We start from the raw sequence: 20,101 nt of genomic DNA on the forward strand, positions 1-20,101 counted from the left end.
ACATCACTCTGGGTGTCACCCCCACGTGCCCCACCCCGAGAAGCCGCCGCCCCCTACTGGCAACACGGTCCTTACAGGGCAGGTGGGGAAAAGACACCATCAGACGCACAAGGCACGGGGTCGTGGGTGTGGGGGAGGCCCTCCTAAGGGGGGCATCAGGAGGGCTTCCCATAGGAAGGGGCGTCTGAGCACAGCCCACCAAGCAGGTGCGGCACCACTGCCACCATCGCACCACGCGGTGCGCTCATCTGTGCCAGGAGTTGACCCAGATTTAGTCATGAATGAACCTGGCCGAGAGTCGAGTCTCTAATTACTTTTCACTTCCCCTCATCATGCATTATGCATTGACAGCGAGCGAGCAGAGAGAGGGGACAGGAGGAAAAGCACACAGCACAATTAATTTCAGCTCCAATTGTTCTCTCCCGCCTCGCCCGCCCTCCCCGCTGCGGGGGGAGAGCCTTTCCTAGCTGATGTTTCACAAATACCTTAAGGGGTCAAGCACAAATACCTTAAGGGGTCAAACACCAGAGCTGTTTTCAGACGCTGGCACATCAGAGCAACAGAGATGCATCCCCACCAGACCCAAGCCCATGGCCCTGGCCGCTGCCTGCGGGAGGCCACTGAGGCAGGGACAATGGCTTCTCGACCCCCAAGAACCAACCCCCCTGGCTGGCCAGCTCCATTCTGGCCCCGGGGCATGGCTGGAAGGGCCCTGAGCCTACCAGGTGCCCCCACCGCTGACGGCCCAGGGGACACGAAAATCCCATCTCCAGATTTGGCCCAAACTTTCAACATCCTTCCCAGCAGCCCCATTGCTTGGGCAGAACCTCAGGTTGTGCAAACATCAGCTCTGGGACCCCAGCGGGAGTAGTTATCCCCACCTGACAGGTAAGGAGACCGAGGCCTCTGCCCAAGGCCCTGTCAAGACTGGGCGCCCACCCGCTGGGGCGCATCCACTTCCATCTTCCAGGCAAAGAGGAACCACCAAATGCTCTACCGAGGCGGAGAGCCCTCCTGTTCAAGCGGCCTAAGCAACAGGCCCCGTGAATGCCAGACCCCAACTCTCCACACGGCCCAGAGCCCCAGGAGGCAGGCCCACCCTCCGTGGCTGGCATCGATCCCCCGCTCGCCCCAACGCCACATCCACTGTCTGACCACGGGGCCAGCGCTGACGCTGACGAGGGCTCTAAGCCCACATCCATCACCCCCTGCAGGGCGACGGGACAGCGGGCACTGTGGCTGTGGGGTGGAGAGGACCTAACCCCAGGGGAGCGTCCAGGAGGAGGCCTAATATATGCAGACACCTGGCAGAGCAGGAAGCTGGAAGGTGAAGGGGCAGCATGGGCAGGACCCAGAGGAGGGAGCAGGCGTAGCTCCTGAGGACAAAGGGGCGCAGGGAGAGCAGGGCTAGGCGGCAGTGAGAACTTCATCCCGCGGGCACTGGGGAGTCACAGAGGGTGGTGCACAGGGGAAAGGGCAGTCCAGCAGGGCAGGGAGGTAGGCCAGGAGCCACGGGAGCAGTGGGCCCCGGAGCCCAGAGCTGGCTCCAGCCCCAACCCAATCTCCTGCCGGGAAGCCGGGCAGGAACCTAGGGCTCGACTTCCCACCTTCACAAAAGAAATCTGGGCCATGGGTGCCCCGGGTCGGGGTTTCTGTCGAGAGATCCGGTCTCCCCCGCCCTGCAGGTGCTGAGTCAGAAGCCCGGGGGCGGGGGTGGGGGAGACCCAAATCACACCCCCTTCCAGCAGCGCAGGCAGGCAGCTGAGCACGCTGGCGCCCAGCTCCCCCCACCCCCGGGCCAGACCGGAGCTCAGACGGCCAGCTCCCGGGCCCTCCCGGCCCCAGCACCCCCTCGCCGGGACGTAAGCCACAGCATCCTCACTTGTCAGCACCGGAAGGGACCCACTTGGGGCCGGCGACACAGAGGCCTGGGGCAGGACAGGGTGGACTCGTCCACGCTTGGCCAGATCCCCTCCTGGGGCACAGAGCAGGGACCCTCAGAAGGCAGGGACATCGGGCGCAGGCCTGGGGACTGTTTCAAGGTGGGGTGGCACTGGAAGCAGGCTGCTGGGACAAAGAATCGGAGCAGGGGCAGGGCGGGCCCGCCAGGCAGAGGGAACAGCACGCGCGAAGGCTCAGAGGTGGGGACACAGACAGCGCGGCCCAGCAGGGACCTCTCGGGGCTCTGCTCCGCCAGTGGGGCCCCAGAGGGAGAAGACTGCCAGGTCTTCGGGGAGAGCTGACAGGCCTGAGCACCCCACTCTGGTGGGGCCACGAGGGCCGGCAATGGGCCCGTGAGTGTTGCAGGCAGGAGGGCAGAAGGGCAAGAGGGAGCCGGGGACGTCACATCTGCTGACCGAGCCCCCGCCCGCACCCAGCTTTGGGGAGGAAACGCTCTTTCCCACAGTTTCGAAAGATCTTCTTTGCTTGAAGGAAGAAGCAAACCCGGAATCACACCATTCCATGGCTTGGGGCCGTGCTCTCTGGGGCTGGGGCACTGGTCCCCCGAGCCCGCCCACCAGAGAGCCACCCACCTGAACACACTTCCCTGCCCAGGACATTAAGCAGGGAAAGGCCAGTGGGGACTGGACACTTAACCCCCCAAGTCCGCGTCAAGGCTGCACCTGGCAACGGCTCTCGCTTCCTGGCCCTGGGAGATCCCTGGGCCCCAGAAGGTTCTGGAACCAGCGGTCCCTGAAACCGCCCCTCCCAGGGAAACACTTCCTCCCAGGGGAGAACTCCCGCATCTCCCCCCATGGCCCAGCCCATCACTGGGGGCCGCAGAGCACTGAGGGGCAGCCCTTCACAGGCCCCCCAGCACCAGAGCAAGAAACGCCTCTCCCCAGCCTGCAGATGCGACACTGAGGGTCAGGGAGGCCCCCAGCCACCTGCTCCCCGGCGAGAACTAAAGTTCCGACCCTCCTTAAGTTCACCCTCACGACCACCCTAGAAGTAAGTGTCATCACCCCACTCCACAGATGACAAAGTCCAGGCTCAGAGAATGAGATGCTGCCCCAGGTCACACAGCTGCAAAGGGCTGAGCCGGGACCCGAACCAGGCACGTGAGTCCTCCCCCCGTAGCAGGCCAGGGCCACCCAGCCCACACGTGGCTTCCCAGGCTCATAGAAGGAACCCCTCACCAGAGCAGTGACAAGGCAGCCCCACCAGCCAGATGGCCCTCTGCCCATGCCACCTCCCCAGGGCGGGGCGGGTAGAAATCCCATAATCTCTAGGGCCTCTCCAGGGAGGAAGTACCCCCCCACCCCCGCCTGGGCCACGGGATTAGGTTTTCTGTCCTCTAATCAAGAGATTCCCCACAATCCTGGCAGCCACACGTGCACGCACCCCCAGACACCTCCAGGATCAGCCCAGCCACAGCACTCACGCCAGGAGGAGAGGCCACCTCGGCACAGGGCAACAGCCACGGCCGAGTCCGGCTGGGCCAGCCAGGGCGGGAAGGGCCAGGAGAGAGGCCGGACTGGCTCCTCCCTCAGCGCCCTCCACCGGCCCCTCAAGTCAGAATCCCAGACCTACCAGGTCCATCTGGGCACTGCTGGGGCTGCCCATGCCAGCCTGGGAAGCCCACCCAGCACCTACGGGGTGGCAGAGGGTCCCAGGTACCAGTGGGGCTCAGCAGCACAGAGTCCAGGATCAACCAGCTGCTTGGCACCTGCCTTACTGCCAACAGGTGGGGTGACGGGCACAGAGCAGGCACCTCGGTGCAGAGGAGGACGGGGCCGGGCCCCGGCCTTCCCACCTAGCGTGTGTCCTTTGTCCATCGCCACTCACCTTGGCAGCCCTTCCTGACCCGCAGAGCCCTGTGTCCTCAGGTGCCAGCAGCACGCTGGGGTCTCACCCAGGCCCACTGGTCCATGCTCTGACGTGGACACTATGAGTGCTGGTGAGATGGACCTGTCTGCGTGGAAAACATCTGTGTCCCACGTCCCCATCCCGGCAAGCAGCCCCCCAACGTCAGGACCACGTGGGCCTTCTACTCTGACCTCACAGCCCCTCGCCAAGTGCTCAGGCCCGCAGCAGGTCCGGGATAAACCCTGCCCCTCGGCCATAATGGCTGGGCCAGTCCTGCCCAGCCCCTCCCCACTGACGGCCTGGGGCAGACAGCAAGATGCAGTGTTCCCAGCTCGGGCTCTGGGGCCCTGGCACCTGCGGGGCCTCGGCAGCGGCACCCTGGTTCTCTGCACCTCAAAATACACGGGGTTGGCGGCCCCACGCCCACAATCTGTGTGGCCTCGAGGACCTGCTGGGCCTCTGAACCCGGGCCTCACCTGCAAAGGGAGAGTGCGGTGGGCTAGGCACAGGCTGGCACCAGGCCACTTGGTGGACCGCAGCCCACCGGCCCTCCACCTGAACTCCAGCCCCACCCAGGCCTGGGAGCCACGGCGGGCCTGACCCCCAAGGTCAGGACCCCCAACCGCCAAATGCTAGCACAGGGCCCAGCCGTGCCCACGCAGGCAGGCGAGGGTCCCTCCGCCCCAGGCCGGGTCGTAAGCCCTTGGGGCGACGCCCCCAACCTGGGGTTTCCACGTCCCCCGCAGCCAGCAGCACCCGTCACAGGAAGACCTTGCGGGCCAGACCCTCCAACACCCCACCCCCACCCCGGCCCGGAGGCGGGCTTGGCCGACCCCTTGGCACAGCTGGTCCCTCAGAGGGCCGGGCCTGGGCCCGCGGCAGATACAGTCTGAGTGAGGCCAAGCCCAGCCCTCCCCTCGGGGCACCCTGCCCGGCCAGTCAGAGGCAGAAACACTGAGTATTTATTTACCCTCATGTCCCTGACCCACCCCACCCAGCAGATACACCCACACTGGTCACCCTTTCTCCTCTGTCATGAGGTTTCACCCCCAACCTCAACTTCCAGCGGAGAACCAGGCGAGAATGGGAGGAAACTGAGTCATGAGCTGGGGCACAGCCACTGCCACCACACACTCCCCACAGCTGGCCCCAGGGGATGGAAAGGGGCCACCCTGCAGAACTCTATACCTGGGGAGAGAGTGAGCTCCCTGACACCGAGGGTGTGCAAGCCACGCTGCTGAACCGGGGTCTTGCACACACGCTTGGTTTCCCCAAGGCCCCAGGCCCGAGCCAGGAAGCCGGCTGTAGACTGGAGGGCGTGGGCCTATCTAACCCAGAGCTGCTAAAAAGAGCCAACAGGGAAGTAAAAATAGGAAATAAAAATAAAATTGCTCCAGCCAGCCCTGGTTGTTTGTGTAGGAAACACTGCATCTCCCGGCCCAGCAGGGCGGGCTCAGCTCTGGGCCCCTCCCGGACAAGGAATGTCTCTCCCCACATCCCCCCTCCTCCCAGGACTTAAGCTGTGCACCCTGGGCAGGAAGTGCCTCCGAGAGGGATCCCGAGAGCCGGGTTCAAATCTCAGCTCTGACACTCATCAACTGTGGGACCCTGGGCAGGGAGCTGGGCCCCCTCCCAGGGCTGCAGACCCCCACCCTGCCCTGCCCGAGGCTCCGGCAACACCGGCCCACCACCTCCTCTGCCAGGTTCCCCTCCGGGACCCTCTCCATCTGCCCCGAGGTGGGCAGTCAGGAGATAAGAACACCAGACTACAGTGAGGACCAGACCTGGCCCTCCGCGCGGCTCAGAGCTCAATTTCCGTATCCACACAATTAGAGGAAGTCTTCCTTCTCATCCTTTCCTGCTGGTCCTTTCCAGGGTTGGCATTAGGCTCATTCTCACTAAAGTGTGCATGACTGACCCTGGCTTCAAGACCGGCTCGTTCTCCCAGGGTGCAGAACCCCACAGAAGAGAAGGCACCCCGGCCAGAGGGCCGGGCTGCGGCTCACACATCCCACCACCCACCCTGCCCCGCCCTTGGCAGGCAAGGACCCTCCACCACCCGCTTCATTCAGGGAGGCACTTGCTGGATCAACGCTCATCGATTGGCCAAGTCTGCCGAGGGCGCCGCTGAGAGGGCTCGGGAGAGCTGCAGACCATTAGTGACGCTGCGCAGCCCGAGCCCGGGCCCGGGGCAGTGGGACACCAGCCGCGGACGAGCGCCTCCACCCACCGTGTACCTCTTCAGAGTACCCTTGTCGCTCCCGCGGCCCCTTCGGCCCCCACCACTGGGTCTGACGTTCGTCTAACCCTTCGCCCAGGCCGGGGAACTGGGGTGAGCCCTGGGGGACTGGCTGGGGAGGTCTGGGGGTGACATGGCCGGTCTGATCCAACACCGGTCCAGTGACCCTGCCCGACCTCTGCGCCCCACGTGGTTCTGGTTCCAAGTCCCCAAGGAGGGTCTGGGGAGGATGGGGTCCCTGAGGGTGGGGGTGGGGGTCAGCACACGCCACTCCCAGTCCTGGCCTTGCTGCCCAGTCCCCTCCGGCCCACAGACCCTCTGAGCTGGCCAGAGAGCCCGAGCTGGGGGTTCCACGGGTGAGAGCACAGGACAAGAGAGCAGACCCTGGGCCCTCTGGCCTCCAGGTCCTGGGGGCCAAGCCCGAGGTCAGGGACGCCAGCAGCCCACCCAATATAGGCGCGTGGGCCAGCGGCCACCAAGCACCGAGCGAGGAGTCCAGACAGCCAGGGATACGACAGGAGTGACGACAGTCATTTCAGAAACCAGGCAGGGGGTGTGTGTGTGCGTGTGTGTGTGCGTGTGCGTGTGTGTGCAGGGCCAGCCACCAAGAGGGGCTGAGGGTCAGCAGTGGAGGGAGGTCCGGGGCAGGCCATCTCCAGAGCCCTAGAGGGATTCCCTGAGACCCCCAGGTCCCCACGAGGCCCGTTCACTCCCCCAAGGCCATGATCTGCCTGCCCCCTCCCGTCGCCCAGGGGCCCGGGCAGAGTGCAAGGCCTGGCCTCGACGCAGGACGGACATGACGGCCGAGGGGGTGGGGGGCCCCGGCTGCCCCTCCAATAACGAGCTCCATAGCTTATCAGCCACGTGCAGGACCAGCGCGGGCTCGGGAGCCATCCCCTCCCCCCTCCGGTAGCCGGCCATGAGAGCATCCCCGCTGCCCAACGAGGAGACACAATAACTGTCCACAAGCAGATACGTCTCAGCAAAGAGGTGCGGGCAGGGCGGCTGCTGCAGCCGGGAGACACACGCGGGGAGCACACCTCTCCCGAGACCTGCAGCCAGTGAGGGCACCGGGAGCTGCGACCTTGCCCCGTGGCCCTGGGACTTGGGGTGGGGAGGGTGCCAGCCGGGGTCGGAGGGGCAGCGCCTGGACTGGGGGGTGGTCAACCTAGAACCAGAGCTGCCCGCGGTCCTGCAGCCGGATCGCAGCCCGGCAGAGGAGGCCCTCTGAGCACCACGGCGTTTCCTTTTTATAAATCCCATCCCACGCCAGCCACGGGAGCCAGGAATGAGTCGGCAGGGATCCAACGCCCAGTGGCAGCCTGTCCCAGGCCGGCGGCTGTGCCCGCATGCCTGCCCACCCTTCCAGCCTGGGAGGGAAGCCCAGAGAGGCCTTGGACATCTCGGGCTGTGCTGTGCACTCTGCCTGCAGCATCTCCCATACTCTCAGGCACCCAGGCTCCCATAAGCCCCGTCTACACCTGTGGAACTAAGCTGGAACCGCCAGCCAGGCCATGGGAACCTAAGGCGCGTGCTCCAGACTGCCCAGCTGCCTGGGCCCAGGTGTCAGGCTGCATCCTACACCAAAGTCCTGATTGCCCCCCCAGACCTTCCTCTAGAGTTTTCCTCATCTGGTAAAAGGCACATCACCCTTCCTGTGCTCAGGCCAAAAGCCCCAGACCACTTCTGCCTCATTACCACTCCCCCGCCCTGCCCTCTGCCCCCTGCTTCTCACACAGCAGCAGAGCCTCCTACCAAGCACAGGCCAGACGCCACCCTCCCTGGCCCAGGACCCTCCAGTGGCTCCACCTCCCCGGGGCAGGGGTTCCATAGGCTTCTCCGTGCTCTCTGATTCCATCTCTACCCTTTCCCCTCACTGGCTCAGCTCCAGCCACACAGGTAGATTCAAGGAACTCTGAGTGGGAGGCCTCAGACGGACAACACTGACGTGCGGATCCGAGGACGCAGAAACTGACTTCTCCCAGGCAAACTCCTATGCATCCCTCACAACCCAATTCAGACGGCCCAGCCCACTGAACAGCAGGGCAAGCTGATGACCCTTCTCCTGTGCCTGCCCCGCTCCCAGTAGTCCTCCCAGCGCCACACTCACACTGTCCCCTCCCCCACAGTGAAAGCAGACATGACCACACTTATCAACCACGAGTGACCTACCCCGATGCACATTATCAGCCCCACTTTACAGATAAGAAAACTGAGGCCCAGAGAGGTTTTAAAACTCTGGCCCAAGGTGACACAAGTGGTAGTGTGGCGGCGGTCCACGCCAGCCCCTATGACCCCAGGCACCACTCACCATCTTGGGGGCTGAGCCTCACCCAACGCTGCCTCCGCAGGGACCAGCAGGTCCAGGCGTCTGCAGACAGACAGCCAGTCAGACGGACAGAGGCACGAACAGACGGCTGGCAGGTGGGAGCTTTGCTCTGAACCTCTCGGCCAGGCTTTGATTTCTACCCTCTCGCCCCGCCGGCCAAGTTTCAACAAGACGTGCTGAGCAGCAGAGGAAGGAACCACGTCTCGACACAGGCAGTCATCTGGGGCTGAGGACCCCCCATGCTGCATCGGGGCACTGAGTCCACGGGACACCCAGGTCCCGTCCAGCAACAGGAGGCAGCTGCATCTAAAGGACGCAGAGCAGAGAGCGGGGGAGGCTCAGCCCTGGACGGGGACACCCACGGTTGCAACCCTGGCCTCAGGCTCCCCAAGGGCTTCCAGCTGCCATCTGGGCCCAGGGATCCTCCAGGGCAGGGTCTCCGTCGATGGCTCCAGGCTCTCCCTGCTCCACACCCAGGAATCAGCACCAGGGTAGACACACAGCAGGACTTCCCTCCCTTGAAAGTTGGGACGGACCCCCAGAAGAAGGGTGATTCAAACAATGATGCCTTTCAAAGTCACTTTGCAAGGGGTGGGCTCCACCCCCCCCGTGACGTTTCTCAAGTGGAGGGGGTGGGGGAGACATTTGCAGAAAGCACTAATTCAGTCAACAAACATTTTCTGAGGCTGGTGCAGCGCCTGGTGCTGTGCGCTCGGCAGCCAACTAGACCTGAGAGCCAAGCCCATTGATGGGCAGGGGTGCTCGGCGGTCTCAGGCCCCGCGGGGAAAGAGCCGTGCCTGACTGGCGGTGTCTGCCAAGGGTCCCGGCCGTGGAGCAGCGGCATGCCAGCCCTGTACTTCCCACCTCCGACTCGGCCCAACATCCTTCCTTCCATTTCACAAATGAGGAAACCGAGATAAACAGGGAGGAAGTAACGTGCTCCAAGTCACAAAGTTCATGTGGCAGAGCCGGAAGGTTCAGGCCAGGGGCTCTGAGCGGGCCACCCATCCCCCGTCAGCGGTCTGCAGGGATCAGCCTCTTGGGGGCAGAGGCTGGCGCCCCGACCTTTGCCCAGGGAGACAGAACAGGGAAGGGGGAAGGCCCTGGCTCCCCTCCCTGCTGTCCACACCCCTCCAGCTGGACCCAGGAAGGTGGCCACCAGTGCCGCCCCGCCCCACCCCAGGCTGTGGCCCACCTCACCACCATCTGAGCTCAGAGTGGCCTGGCACTCACTGCCCAAGGCCCCCACCTCCTAGCACTCCTCCTGACCTTGATCCTGGGCAGAAAGTCCAGGAGCAGGGGAGGGGCGGGGGCAGCTCCGCCACCTCCTGTGGACTCTGGCCCCAGTAAGAGCCATTTTTCTCAATCCAGGCAAGGAGCGGGTGAATCGAGGAACCATCAGACAGCCCAGCACTCCTGCAGGAGGTTCCACGAGGTGGGGGCAGGGGCACTTCAGGGATGGACCAAGGGATGTGGGGACAGACAGGCGGGTGGGGAAAGGACCCCCAGCTGCTCCACCCAGAGAGGGGCCCAACTCTGGCCACTCCCCCCAGGAGCCAGAGCTCCGAGCTGGCATAAGAACACAAGGTGGGCCAGCGTGGGCCACGCTCCAGACCAGGACATCCCAGGGCCCGGGAAGCAGAGGGGACATCGGGCCCGCAGACATCGGGCTCAGAGGCGCTGCCTGCCGCCAGGCTGGGGGTGGCCAGGTCGCGGCCAGGCCCACTCCCAGCCTTACCTCCTCCCAAGGTTAATCACTCCCAGAGCAGCTGACCACACCCCTCACGCTCACGTGGGTCCTCACCAGCACAGGCCGGTAACCAGCCATCAAGGGGCCAGGTAGAGGAGCCTGGCCGTGCCGTTGGATCCTTCTGAAATCCTCCAGGGACAGCCCACCCAACAAACTCTTATTTATCCCGTAAAACCTAACTACAACATCACCTCCTCTTTGAAGCCTCCCTGACTTCCCCAGGCAATTTACAGGTGGAGCAACTGAGACCCAGAAAAGTAAATTTGCCAGCCCAGGGCCACACAGCCCCCAGCTCAGAGCTGGTACTCATTCATCACACCAGCACGCTTTGAACACAAGAAAGCCAGAAAGCAGAGTGGGCGGTGCCTGATGCGGGGGGAGAGGCTGGAGGGTCACGTGACACTGAGCAGAGGCCCGAGCTCCACACAGGGGCAATGGGGGCCCGCGGAGAATTCCAGCTTGGGGATGTCAGGGCCCAAGGGGAGAAGGGGCCGGCCCGGCCTTGGGTGGTGGCTGGCGTGACAGCACCTGCAGCTCCCCTGCCCCCGCTCTGCCCAGCCCCCATCAGTAAGATTATTCCCCCCTGACATGCTGCTTTACCCCCAAACCGTCTCACCGTAACACTCCCAGGTGAAAGCCAGAGCTGGACCCGGCGGGACTGACCACACTCCCCACCGCAGCCGACTTCCTACCTCCCACAGCTCAGATCCTGTCCCCTCAACAGAGGGAGGGCACGGAGCCACTTCCTGAGGAGGGGATCCCCAGCTCTGCCACCCCAACTGCAAGGCCACCAGCTCAGGGGAACAGGGCCAAGGAAGGGAGGAGCAGAGGCCTCTGGTAGCCAGAGGGCCCCAGGGAAACCGAGGCCCGCGGGGAGAAGGGACCTGCCCGGGCACGCAGCAAGCTGCTCAGAGAGCCAACTGGACCGTCCACCCAACCCTGGGCTGCAGCCCTGCAGGGGAGGGGCCCTCCTGCCGCCCGGAGGCGGGGGAGGGGTGACCACCGGCCTGCCCAGGTGGGGCAAGACAAGGGGGTTCAGGGGACACCCCAAGAGCTCAACCATACAGGTCTCTCCTGGGAGCAGCAGGGACAGCCTCTACTGAGGGCACCCCAAAGCTGCTCCAGATGAAGCCGGGTCACGGGGGTACACAGCCAGGGCACCTTGGGCACATCCTTCAAGCTCCCCAAGACTGAAGTCCTCACCCCCAAAACGTGGACACAACAGCCCCACCCCAGGGCCTGTCCACTTGGAGGGCACTCAGCCCAGGCCACCACCCTGCCACCGCGGCCCAATGCCGCCCCACGCCGGGCCCGGCCTCTGAGGGCCAAGCAGCCAGCAAGGCGGGTTCTCTGGACAGGAGGCCTGCATCTCCTGGAGAGCGGGGGCCGGGCTGGACCACCAGCCCCTCGCCAGGGCCCCAGGCGCATCCTCCATGGCGTGGGGTGAGCTGCCACTGACGGCAGTCGTGGGTCACCTCCACCCCACTCCTCAATCATGGGCGCTTTCCTGGACGGCTTGGAGCCCACCGTGAGCACTCCCTTGGCTGACCCTCCCGTGTCCCTACGAGGCAGCGTCGTCACCCCGCGTCCGAATGAGAAGCGGCGGCGCTGAACCAGGGTAGCCCGGCACCCCGTCCAGAACTGAGCCCACCGCCCCGTACTCTACTCGGTCGGCTCACAAGCGAAAGACCGCGCACAGCCTGGCGGGAAAAGCACTCAGGCTGCCGGAGGACACAGCCCCGCAGACCGGAGGGAGGGGACCGGGACAGGGGCCTCCACGGAGGGGCTCGGGGCCCGCCGCCCGACGGCGCCTCCTCCAGAGGGCCGGGCAGAGAGCCTGTGAGTGCAGCGACTCCGGCCACCTGGGCTGTCACCACCTGACCTCTGCCCGGGGCCAGTGTGGACACTTAAGCTAAATTGGTCAATTACGGGATACTTAGATCCCTCCCCGGGGCTCCCCAGCCTCCCTCGGTTCTGGGCCGCAGCACCAGGAAGCCAGTTGAATCAGTAACCTCATTACAGCCCAGCGGCCGCACCCGGGGCCAGCTTTGAACTCCGCGGGGTTTATCCATGACCACTGCAGGATTTACACACGGCTGGCCCGGGCCCAACTTGCTCTCCCCTCCCTCTCCTCCCCTCCGCGCAGGAGGCTCCAGACTCAGGACGGCCGCGGCCTCTGCTGAGACCCATCACCACCGGCCCGGAATCCTGGGCACAGCCAGAGAAACCGAGGCACGGCGAGACACCACTGTTGCTCAGATGAGCCCATGGAGGCGCAGGGGTGCCGGGGCCAGGCTCTGGGTCACCGGGAAGCAGACCAAGGGCTCCTCTTTGTGTCCCCAGCCCCAACTGACGGCGCGCCCCACACCTGTCTCAGGAACTTGGGACCAAGGGCCAGCCGTGAACATCTCACGAGGAGGGACCCCAGGGCAACAACTCACACCGAGGCCCTCAGTGGCTCCAGCCCCACAAGGCCCCCCAACATCCCATTTCCCAGCCCCAAGGTCAGTCCCCACCTGGGTCCTCGAGTCCTTGCTCTGACCCCAGGAGGCCCGGTCGCCCTGCCCCGGCACAGACAGCCCATCCCCCAACTTTGGTGCTCTGGGCCCGACACGGCCTTCCGGGACTGGGCTCAGCCCTCTTGACTTCCAGACTGTTCCATCACCTTTCCCAGAGACCCCAGGCCCCCTCGCTGAAGCCACTAGCACCCCAGGCCCTGGAACGTCTCGGATGATGTAATGGGGGGCCCATGGGGTGGAGAGCACGTCCCCAAGGACAGGCCAAGGGCCCACGGGCCAGAAAGGGAGAAGGGGACAGGAGAAGAGCCAGGGCCGGGCAGGAGTTGGGGGGTGGGGGGGGGTCCTCTCCCAACCCCGTGCTCAGGGAGGTGAAGATCTCCAACCCAGTGGCCCAGCCTGACCCCCCCGCCAGGAAGCCACTTGGGGTCCCCGCCCCCAGTGCAGGCCGCTGTGCTGAGACCCAGCCAGAGCCCACTCACAGGGGCACCTACCCCATCGGGCTCCAAGCCCGCCCAGGACCCTTCTCCTCCAGCCCAGCCTCTGCACATAGCTGGAGGCCTAATTCCGACCCCAGGGCCCCGGGGCCCCTCCTGGTCACCGTGTCAACCAGCCAGCTCTCACACAACACGGTCTCTCCTAGCTCCGGCCACACGGGCTGCTGGGCCCTGTCTCAGCTGACCCTCCACCCGGAGCGCCCCTCCCCCTGACCTGCCGCAGCCCTGCCTCTGCTTCAGAGTCCACGCCAGGACTGGCTCCCACAGGAAGCCCGGCCGCCCTCCCGCTCACAGCCAGCTCCGGCCCGGCCGGCGCTCGGCAGGTGCTCCCCGGGCGCCGTGGGGACTGAAGCCAGCCAGCAGGCCCGAGTCCTTCTAAGGAAAAGCGCATTGAGACTTTATTAGAATCAGTTGGGAAGGCCAGGCCCGTGCGCGTGTCCGTGCACGCGTATTTGTGTGCGCGCGCTCGTGGGAGTGGGTGCGTGAGCGCCCGTGCGCACGTGTGCACGTGTGTTCGTACGTGTGCGTGTGTTCACAGCTGTGCACCTGTGTGCGTGTTGTGCGTGTACGCGTGGAGGCGTGCGGTCACATACACGCGTGTGCGCTGCCCACAGGGAATGCAGAGATAAGGGGACCAGGTGTGGCTGTCCTCGCCCAGTACCCCCACCAGGTCCCTCAGGAATTTGCTGCCAGACAGCTCTGCCCTGGCGGGGCGAGGACGGGGACCCCAGGCCACGGGCGTCTTGAGGCTGCGCCTCTAGCTGTCACCCAGCCCGTGGTTTTCCAGTCTATCAATAATACCCTCGACCCTGCGCCACCCCCAACCGGGGACAATCCCGGAGGAGGTTCGGGGTCTCTACTCCCCAGAGGACCTTCGAGGGGTGAACAGGGACAGAACGGGGACAGACGGGGACAGCGAAGCTTCAACCTCCACCAAGTCTCGCAGAACAAAACGTTCCCTCACCTGAGGGCCCGACACGCATAACAGGGCTCCCGGGGAGCCAGGACGGGGCACAGACCCAGGCCCCGCCAGGAGAGCGGCTTCTGAAGAGGCCACCTGACGATCAGGAGGTCGGGGGACAGCGGCGCCACCCCAGGGACTGGTCCTGGCACAGCTGGTGCTCAGGCCCCGCCACTGGGACACCAAGGTGCTGAGAGAAAGCAGGCAGGACCGTGCAGAGGCGCAGCGCGGCACAAAGACCGCGACGGACCTCACGTTTCCGTGGGCCCCGCGAGGCTGTCACGAGGTCCTAGCAACTGAGGCCCAGGGACACAGCAGGCGCCCAGGGAATGGAGCCATCATGTCCTCGGATGGACGGCACAGTGCCCCGGACACGTCAGAAGAGATTTAGAGACATGGGACAGACGCGGGCCAAGGAGGCCCATCTGGCTTCTGGAGACCAAGGAAATGGGTCCCTGAGCGGCCGCCCCGTTCACTTGCTTCACTCACGCAGGGACGCGGGTCCCAGGCACGAGAGGACAGACAGCGCCAGGCACAGGGCAGGCAGGGCCCAGCTGCGGGGCCTAGAGCAAGCGCGCGGCTGCAGCCGCCTGAGCGTGCGCACACCGCGTGTCCCCACTGTCCTCCGCGTCAGCCGGGCCAGGTTTACTGAGCTGCTTTCTGCTCCACCACGCTCACTCGGCTGCTGAGCTAGACGATTGCTTTGTAACTCTAGGGTGCAATTTCTCCGTCTGTGAGGCACTGGGGCACGACTGCTCGGAACACCCCGCACCAGGCTCAGTGGGCGCGCAAGCGAGGCCCTCGCCCCACCAGCTCCTGCGGGCCTCGGGGAGGGTGCACAGAGCAGGGGCCGTGTCGGTGCTCGCTCAGCATGGGAGACGAGGCCGGGGGCAGCCCTCCTCTCCAGCGGGGGTCCCGCAGCCCTGAGAGCAGCAGCCATGCCTCTGCTTTGTGCTCCTGTTTCAGCCTAACACTCGAGAACCGGGCCACTCGCTGATCCAGGCAGGGGGCACGGGGAGGCTCTGGCCACGGGCCTTGCCTTCGAAGAAGGGCCGTCAGGTAGACACGCCCCTGAAATAAGATGGGCTGCCTTTCCGCCAGCACCGTAGAAGGGCCAACACACGTGTCCATTTTACAGATGGACAGTTAAGGCTCCGAGAGCCCGGCAGGCAGGCCACACACACAGGCAGCAGGGACAGAGGACCCGATCCCCAGTGGCCTGACCAACAGCCCACAAGAGGACATGGTCCCCCAGGAAGGTGCAGCTCCCAGGGTCTGCTCCCCCTCTCCCCGGGAATGGCCGGGTCATTCGAGAGAGAGCAGGTAGGGGGAGCAAGTGACAAAGGGGCCTGAGGAGGAGAGGAAGGGAGAGTGAAGATGGAACTGCCCCTTGGAAAACGTAAGCAGTGCAGGCAGGGGAGGGGAGGAGCCCGGCCCTCTCCCCGCACCTTCCATAGCATCCAGGTAACAGACCTGCACCGTGCACGTCAGGGCAAAGATATCTGATCCCCAAGCAGACCCCAACCTCACCAGCCACCCAGGTTCTCAAGGGCCTGCACCCCTGCCCATCCCTAACCCTGCCTGTAGTCAGCTCCCATAGGAACAGACCAGTCGATGGGACACCTCAAGGCCCTGGCCACCAGAGCCAGCTAGACAAATTGTGACAAACTAGGGGTGGATGAAAAGGGAAGGTGGATCAGGTCTTGTCCTGAGCCAGTTCAGTGGCCTCTGCTCTGTCCTACGGACAGCAGCTGAGTCGGGCCCAGGAGCCCTCCTCTCCTAGAGGACGGGCCTTCCTCGAGACCACTGCCTACCGTGGAAATACACCAACTGTGGAGAGAGCCCGGGCAAGCCAAGAAAATGAAAGTCCGGAGGCAGCTTCCACCGGCTCTGGGCAGGCGTTTGGGGCCTTCCCCCCGACCCCACACCACCTCCTGTGCAGCCACTGTCTGTCCCCCCTTGGCTCACCGAGGGGCCCCTCTCCTGATGCCAGAGCCCGTGGTACCCACACCCAGCCCCATTCTGTACCACACAGTAATCCCACCACCAGCCCCCAGAACGGGAGACAAGGACCACCAACCGAAACCCGCCCACAGAGGCACAGAGGGGGTGGGGCAGGGGCCGGGGAAAGGCAGGCAGAGGGCCTCCTGGAGGAGGCCCAGCTCCCCGCAGGCCCGGAAGGACAGGCACAGCTGGAAGAGCTGGTGGAGCTGGGATCAGGCCCCCAGCAGCTGCCCCGGGGCGAGCAGGGCTGCCCGCTCAAGTCTGCCAAACCCCAGCTCAGCGCTGCCCGCCCGCACGCCCTCCGTGGCTCCTCCTGGGGGTCCCCAGCTCGCCCCACCCATGTTCGGGCAGAGTGGGTCAGGGCTACACGCTGGGCCCAGGCACAGCAGACAGGCAACCGAGCCCAGGCAAGGATGCAGGCCAGCAAGGCCACGGCCACGGCCACACCCATCTGAGGGCTGTTTTTCTCACCCTGACACTTCCCCCATCAACAAACAGAGCCCCCTCCAGAGTTTACCAAAACAAACGCCCCAACAGTCAGCAGTGCCCAGGCCAAGACAGGACTGCCTCGCAGGCCGGACTCCAAGCCCAGCCTCCAAGCCCAGCCTCCAGAGAGACACATGACCCTGTTATTTCGGGAGGCCCCGGAATGTGCTCTATTTTGGGTCCCGAGGGCTCTGATGTTACCAGATGCCCCTTACCAGGGCTCCAAGCTCTCCCAGGTCCCCAAGAGCTGCCCAGAGGGTGACCAGTGGACCTCCTGCTCTGCTACTGCCCCCCACCCTTCCCCGGGCAAAGGGGCTACTAGCAGCCAGGGGTCTGGGGTCTGAGACCTTGGGACACTGCGGACTCAGCCTTCCAGTCCCACTGTCCATCCTGATGCCAGCGCACGTCTCCCCTCGACGGGCATGGGCACTGGTCCGCCCTGGGCAGTGGCAGCAGGGGCAGGGAGCAGGGGCTGCCTTGGGCACGCTCCTTGGCCTCCAGATCTGTACCTTGGGCTCAACCCCGCCCCGCCCCCACTGGAAGGCTCAGCAACTGGGAGACTCCCGGGCGGGTGACAGCAAGCACCCAAGCCCACCGAGCCCCAGGCGATGGGTGCTGGAAGGAGCAGGCCCTCTGCCCAAGGCCCCGAAAGCGGCCGGACAACCGTATGGGGCAACGCCACCTGCCCAGCAGCTCCAGGTCCGCCCTGGGTCGCCAGCCGCGCCTGGACAAGCCGGGCCTCCTGATACTGACCCCCAACGAGGGATTAGGCCGTGTTGACAAAAGGGCTTAGGCAAGTAGCCGCTTAAATGGACCTTCAACTCCACTGGACTTCAGAGCTGCTCACAAGCTTAGAAAAAAATAAAGTGTAGTCAGAGCCCAGGGCGCTCCACTCGGGCCTGGGGCATGAGCTGCCTGGGAGGCCACAGGCTGAGTCAAGGAGACAAGCTCCCCCAGCCAGCCAACTTGCAGCAGCGGGGGGGGCGGCGGGGTGCAGGGGAAGGGGGTGGGGTGGGGGGGGGGGGGGGAAGGGGGAAAGGTGCGGGGAGGAACACAACACCTACCCAGGTTCCTGGGGCACGACCTTTCCTCTTCACAGGAACTCCAGCACAGCGACCCTACAGCCTGGACCCTATGTGTGCTGGCTCCCAGGACCCTCCCAGGATGTCAGACACTGGGACCTGTCCCGCTCCAGGTACCCAGCCATGGCCCTGCCTCATCGCGGGGGCCAGGAGGGGAGCAAAGGCAGAGCTGAGCATTCTTGGTCCAGAGGGATGCTCTGTATGTGCACACACGTGTGCAAAGCTTTAACGGGGGACAGGAGAGGCTGTCGGCCTCCACGGGGCCCTGCCAGGCCCACGCCAGGCCCAGCAGTGGCAAGTCAAACAACTCAGCTTTCAATCCTGCTACACACACACACACACACACACACACACACACACACACACGGTCACCAAGGGCTGGGGGTTCAAATCCAAAATCCATCACTTTGTAGCCTGTGGCCTCAGTCGCTCTCAACCAGGTTTCTCATCTGCAAAATGGGCATAAGCACCCACCCTGGGGGCCCTGGGGAGGAAGGAGGGTGCTCAGCCTGGTGCCTGCAGAGGTCTTCGCTGTACAGAGTCAGGGAAGGAGTCTTAGATTTGACAAACTCGGAACCCTGCCCCTGTCACCCTGCCATATGCCCCTCTGTGAGCCGGCGCCGAGTGGAGTGCTCAGACCCTCGCCCAGACATCCCGGGGAGGGGGGCCAGCTCCACGCGGCTCCCCTCCACCTCCCCGTCTCACCAAACGTCCCTGCAGCTGTGCTGAGTTCTGGCAGCCAAGCCGGTGGCCAAACTGCACCCCGGGCTGCAGGAGGGTGGGCAGGCAGGAGGGGCAATAGACCGCGGGTTTCACCCCCAGTCAGCTGCTCTAATTTCCATTCAGCACAGACCCTTGGCCCAGCCTGACAGCCTAGCTGCCGGCCGCACCACCAAAAGCTCATGCATAAAGTCTCCCCACCCCCTCCCCCCTTCCCGGCCTCTCACTGGCTCCCAAACCCTAGGGAGGACGACGGCTCGGGGCACCTGGCCATGCCCCCTCCTCCTCCTCCGTGGGTCCAGGCCTTGAACTGGAGATTAGTCCGGGGCAGGGAAGCCACTGGGTGGGATGGCAGTGGGAGAACAGGAAAACCGGCCCCCCGTACCTCTAGGGTGTCCACCCCAAGTGCAGGGCCAGCTCCAGAGAACGCCCGGAGAACACTCTGGTGCGCCTGAGTGAGGGGCCCCATTTCTGGAATGGGGCCCCAGGTTTGATGTTCCCGGTCTTACGGCCCCTTGGCGACCCTGCCCACCCGCGCCCGGGCTGCTCTGGGGGAGGAGGAGTCCTGAGTGTTCCAGGGCCGGCGGCCTGCTGGACTCGGCATACCAGGCGGCGGCGCAGAGGCCGTCCCGATGCCAGGGCGGCTGAAGGCTAGGAGCGCACAAGTTGCGCCGCCCCGCTGGAGGTGGGCGCCCGGGCGGGGGTCGCGGGTCGCTGCCAGGAGGGGCCAGGAGCCCCCCGCTTCCAGCCGACCGGCTACCCCTCCGGCCCCGCCGCCCGCCCGCTGCCCACTCCCGCTCCGCCACCAAGTCGGCGGCCCGGCGCGGGCCGGGGGGCCGCCAGCCGCCCTCGCCCCCTCCCAGCCCGGCCGGCCCGGGTAAAAGTTGCTCGGCCCACCCGCTCCCGCCCGGCGCCCCAACTCCGCGCGGGCCGGCTGGGGGCGCGGGGCTAGCCGGGGCCCCCGCGCGCGCCGGGAACGCGCCCCGCCGCCGCCGCCCCCGCCGCCGCCCGCGATCACTCACCGAGCGGCAGGAAATGTTTGGTGTCCATGTCTGCGGCGACCTCGCGGCGGGAGGCGGACGAGCGCGGCGGCCCCCGGCGCGGCCGGCCGGGCCCGGGCGGCGGGAGCCGGCGGCGGCGGCGGCGGCGGCGGCGCGCGGAGGCCGCGGCGCGGCGAGTTGTTGCAAAAGTCGCCCAACAATGTAAACTACTTGTGCTGCGCGCCGCCGCCGCGCGCCCGCGCCCGCGCCCCCGCCGCGCGCGCCCGCGCCCCGCTCCGACCGCTGCGGCGCCGGCGGGGGGGCGGCGGGGGGCCCGCGACGGGCGCGGACTCGGCGCAGCGCCGCCGCCCGCCCGGCCTGCGCGCCCGCCCGGCCCCGCCCGTCCGGAGCGCAGCCCCCGCCGGTCCCCCCGCCCGGCCGGAACGGACTGCCCCCTCCGCGCCCCCACCTCGTCAGCCCGGAGCGCGCCCCCCGCCCCCCGCGCGCCGCCCGCCCAGCCGCCGAGTTGCGAGCGAGCAAGCGAGCGGTGCAAACTTGCAAGTTTCCCTCCACCAGGGGTTCCCCGGAGCCGCGCGGGGGCGGCGGGGGCGCAGGGGCGGGGGGTGGGGCGGGGCGGGAGCAGTATTCCCTCCCCGGCCTGCCCCAAAAAAACCACCCGGCGGAGCAGGCGGAGAGCCTGGCTGGAGCGACCGGCACGGCCGGGCC

General features: G+C 65.8%; 1 protein-coding gene across 3 annotated transcripts in view; it reads right to left on the reverse strand.

Moving 5' to 3' along the window:
- The window catches only part of RXRA (retinoid X receptor alpha), a 99,917-nt gene extending 80,371 nt beyond the window's left edge, over positions 1 to 19,546 (reverse strand). The window contains exon 1 of one of the 3 annotated variants that reach the window (XM_022578273.2): positions 19,418 to 19,546. In XM_022578273.2, coding sequence (XP_022433981.1) covers positions 19,418 to 19,445 — 28 coding nt within the window. In that variant the 5' untranslated portion in view covers positions 19,446 to 19,546. The remainder of the gene's footprint in view (positions 1 to 19,417) is intronic. The other 2 variants (XM_022578278.2, XM_089913954.1) reach the window with 2 other exon arrangements.
- Between the last annotated feature and the right edge of the window lie 555 nt (positions 19,547 to 20,101).

This window comes from Delphinapterus leucas, chromosome 6, assembly GCF_059928025.1.
Source record: "Delphinapterus leucas isolate spDelLeu-1000000601 "Yukka" chromosome 6, BTC_Dleu_Yukka2, whole genome shotgun sequence".
NCBI lineage: Eukaryota > Metazoa > Chordata > Mammalia > Artiodactyla > Monodontidae > Delphinapterus > Delphinapterus leucas.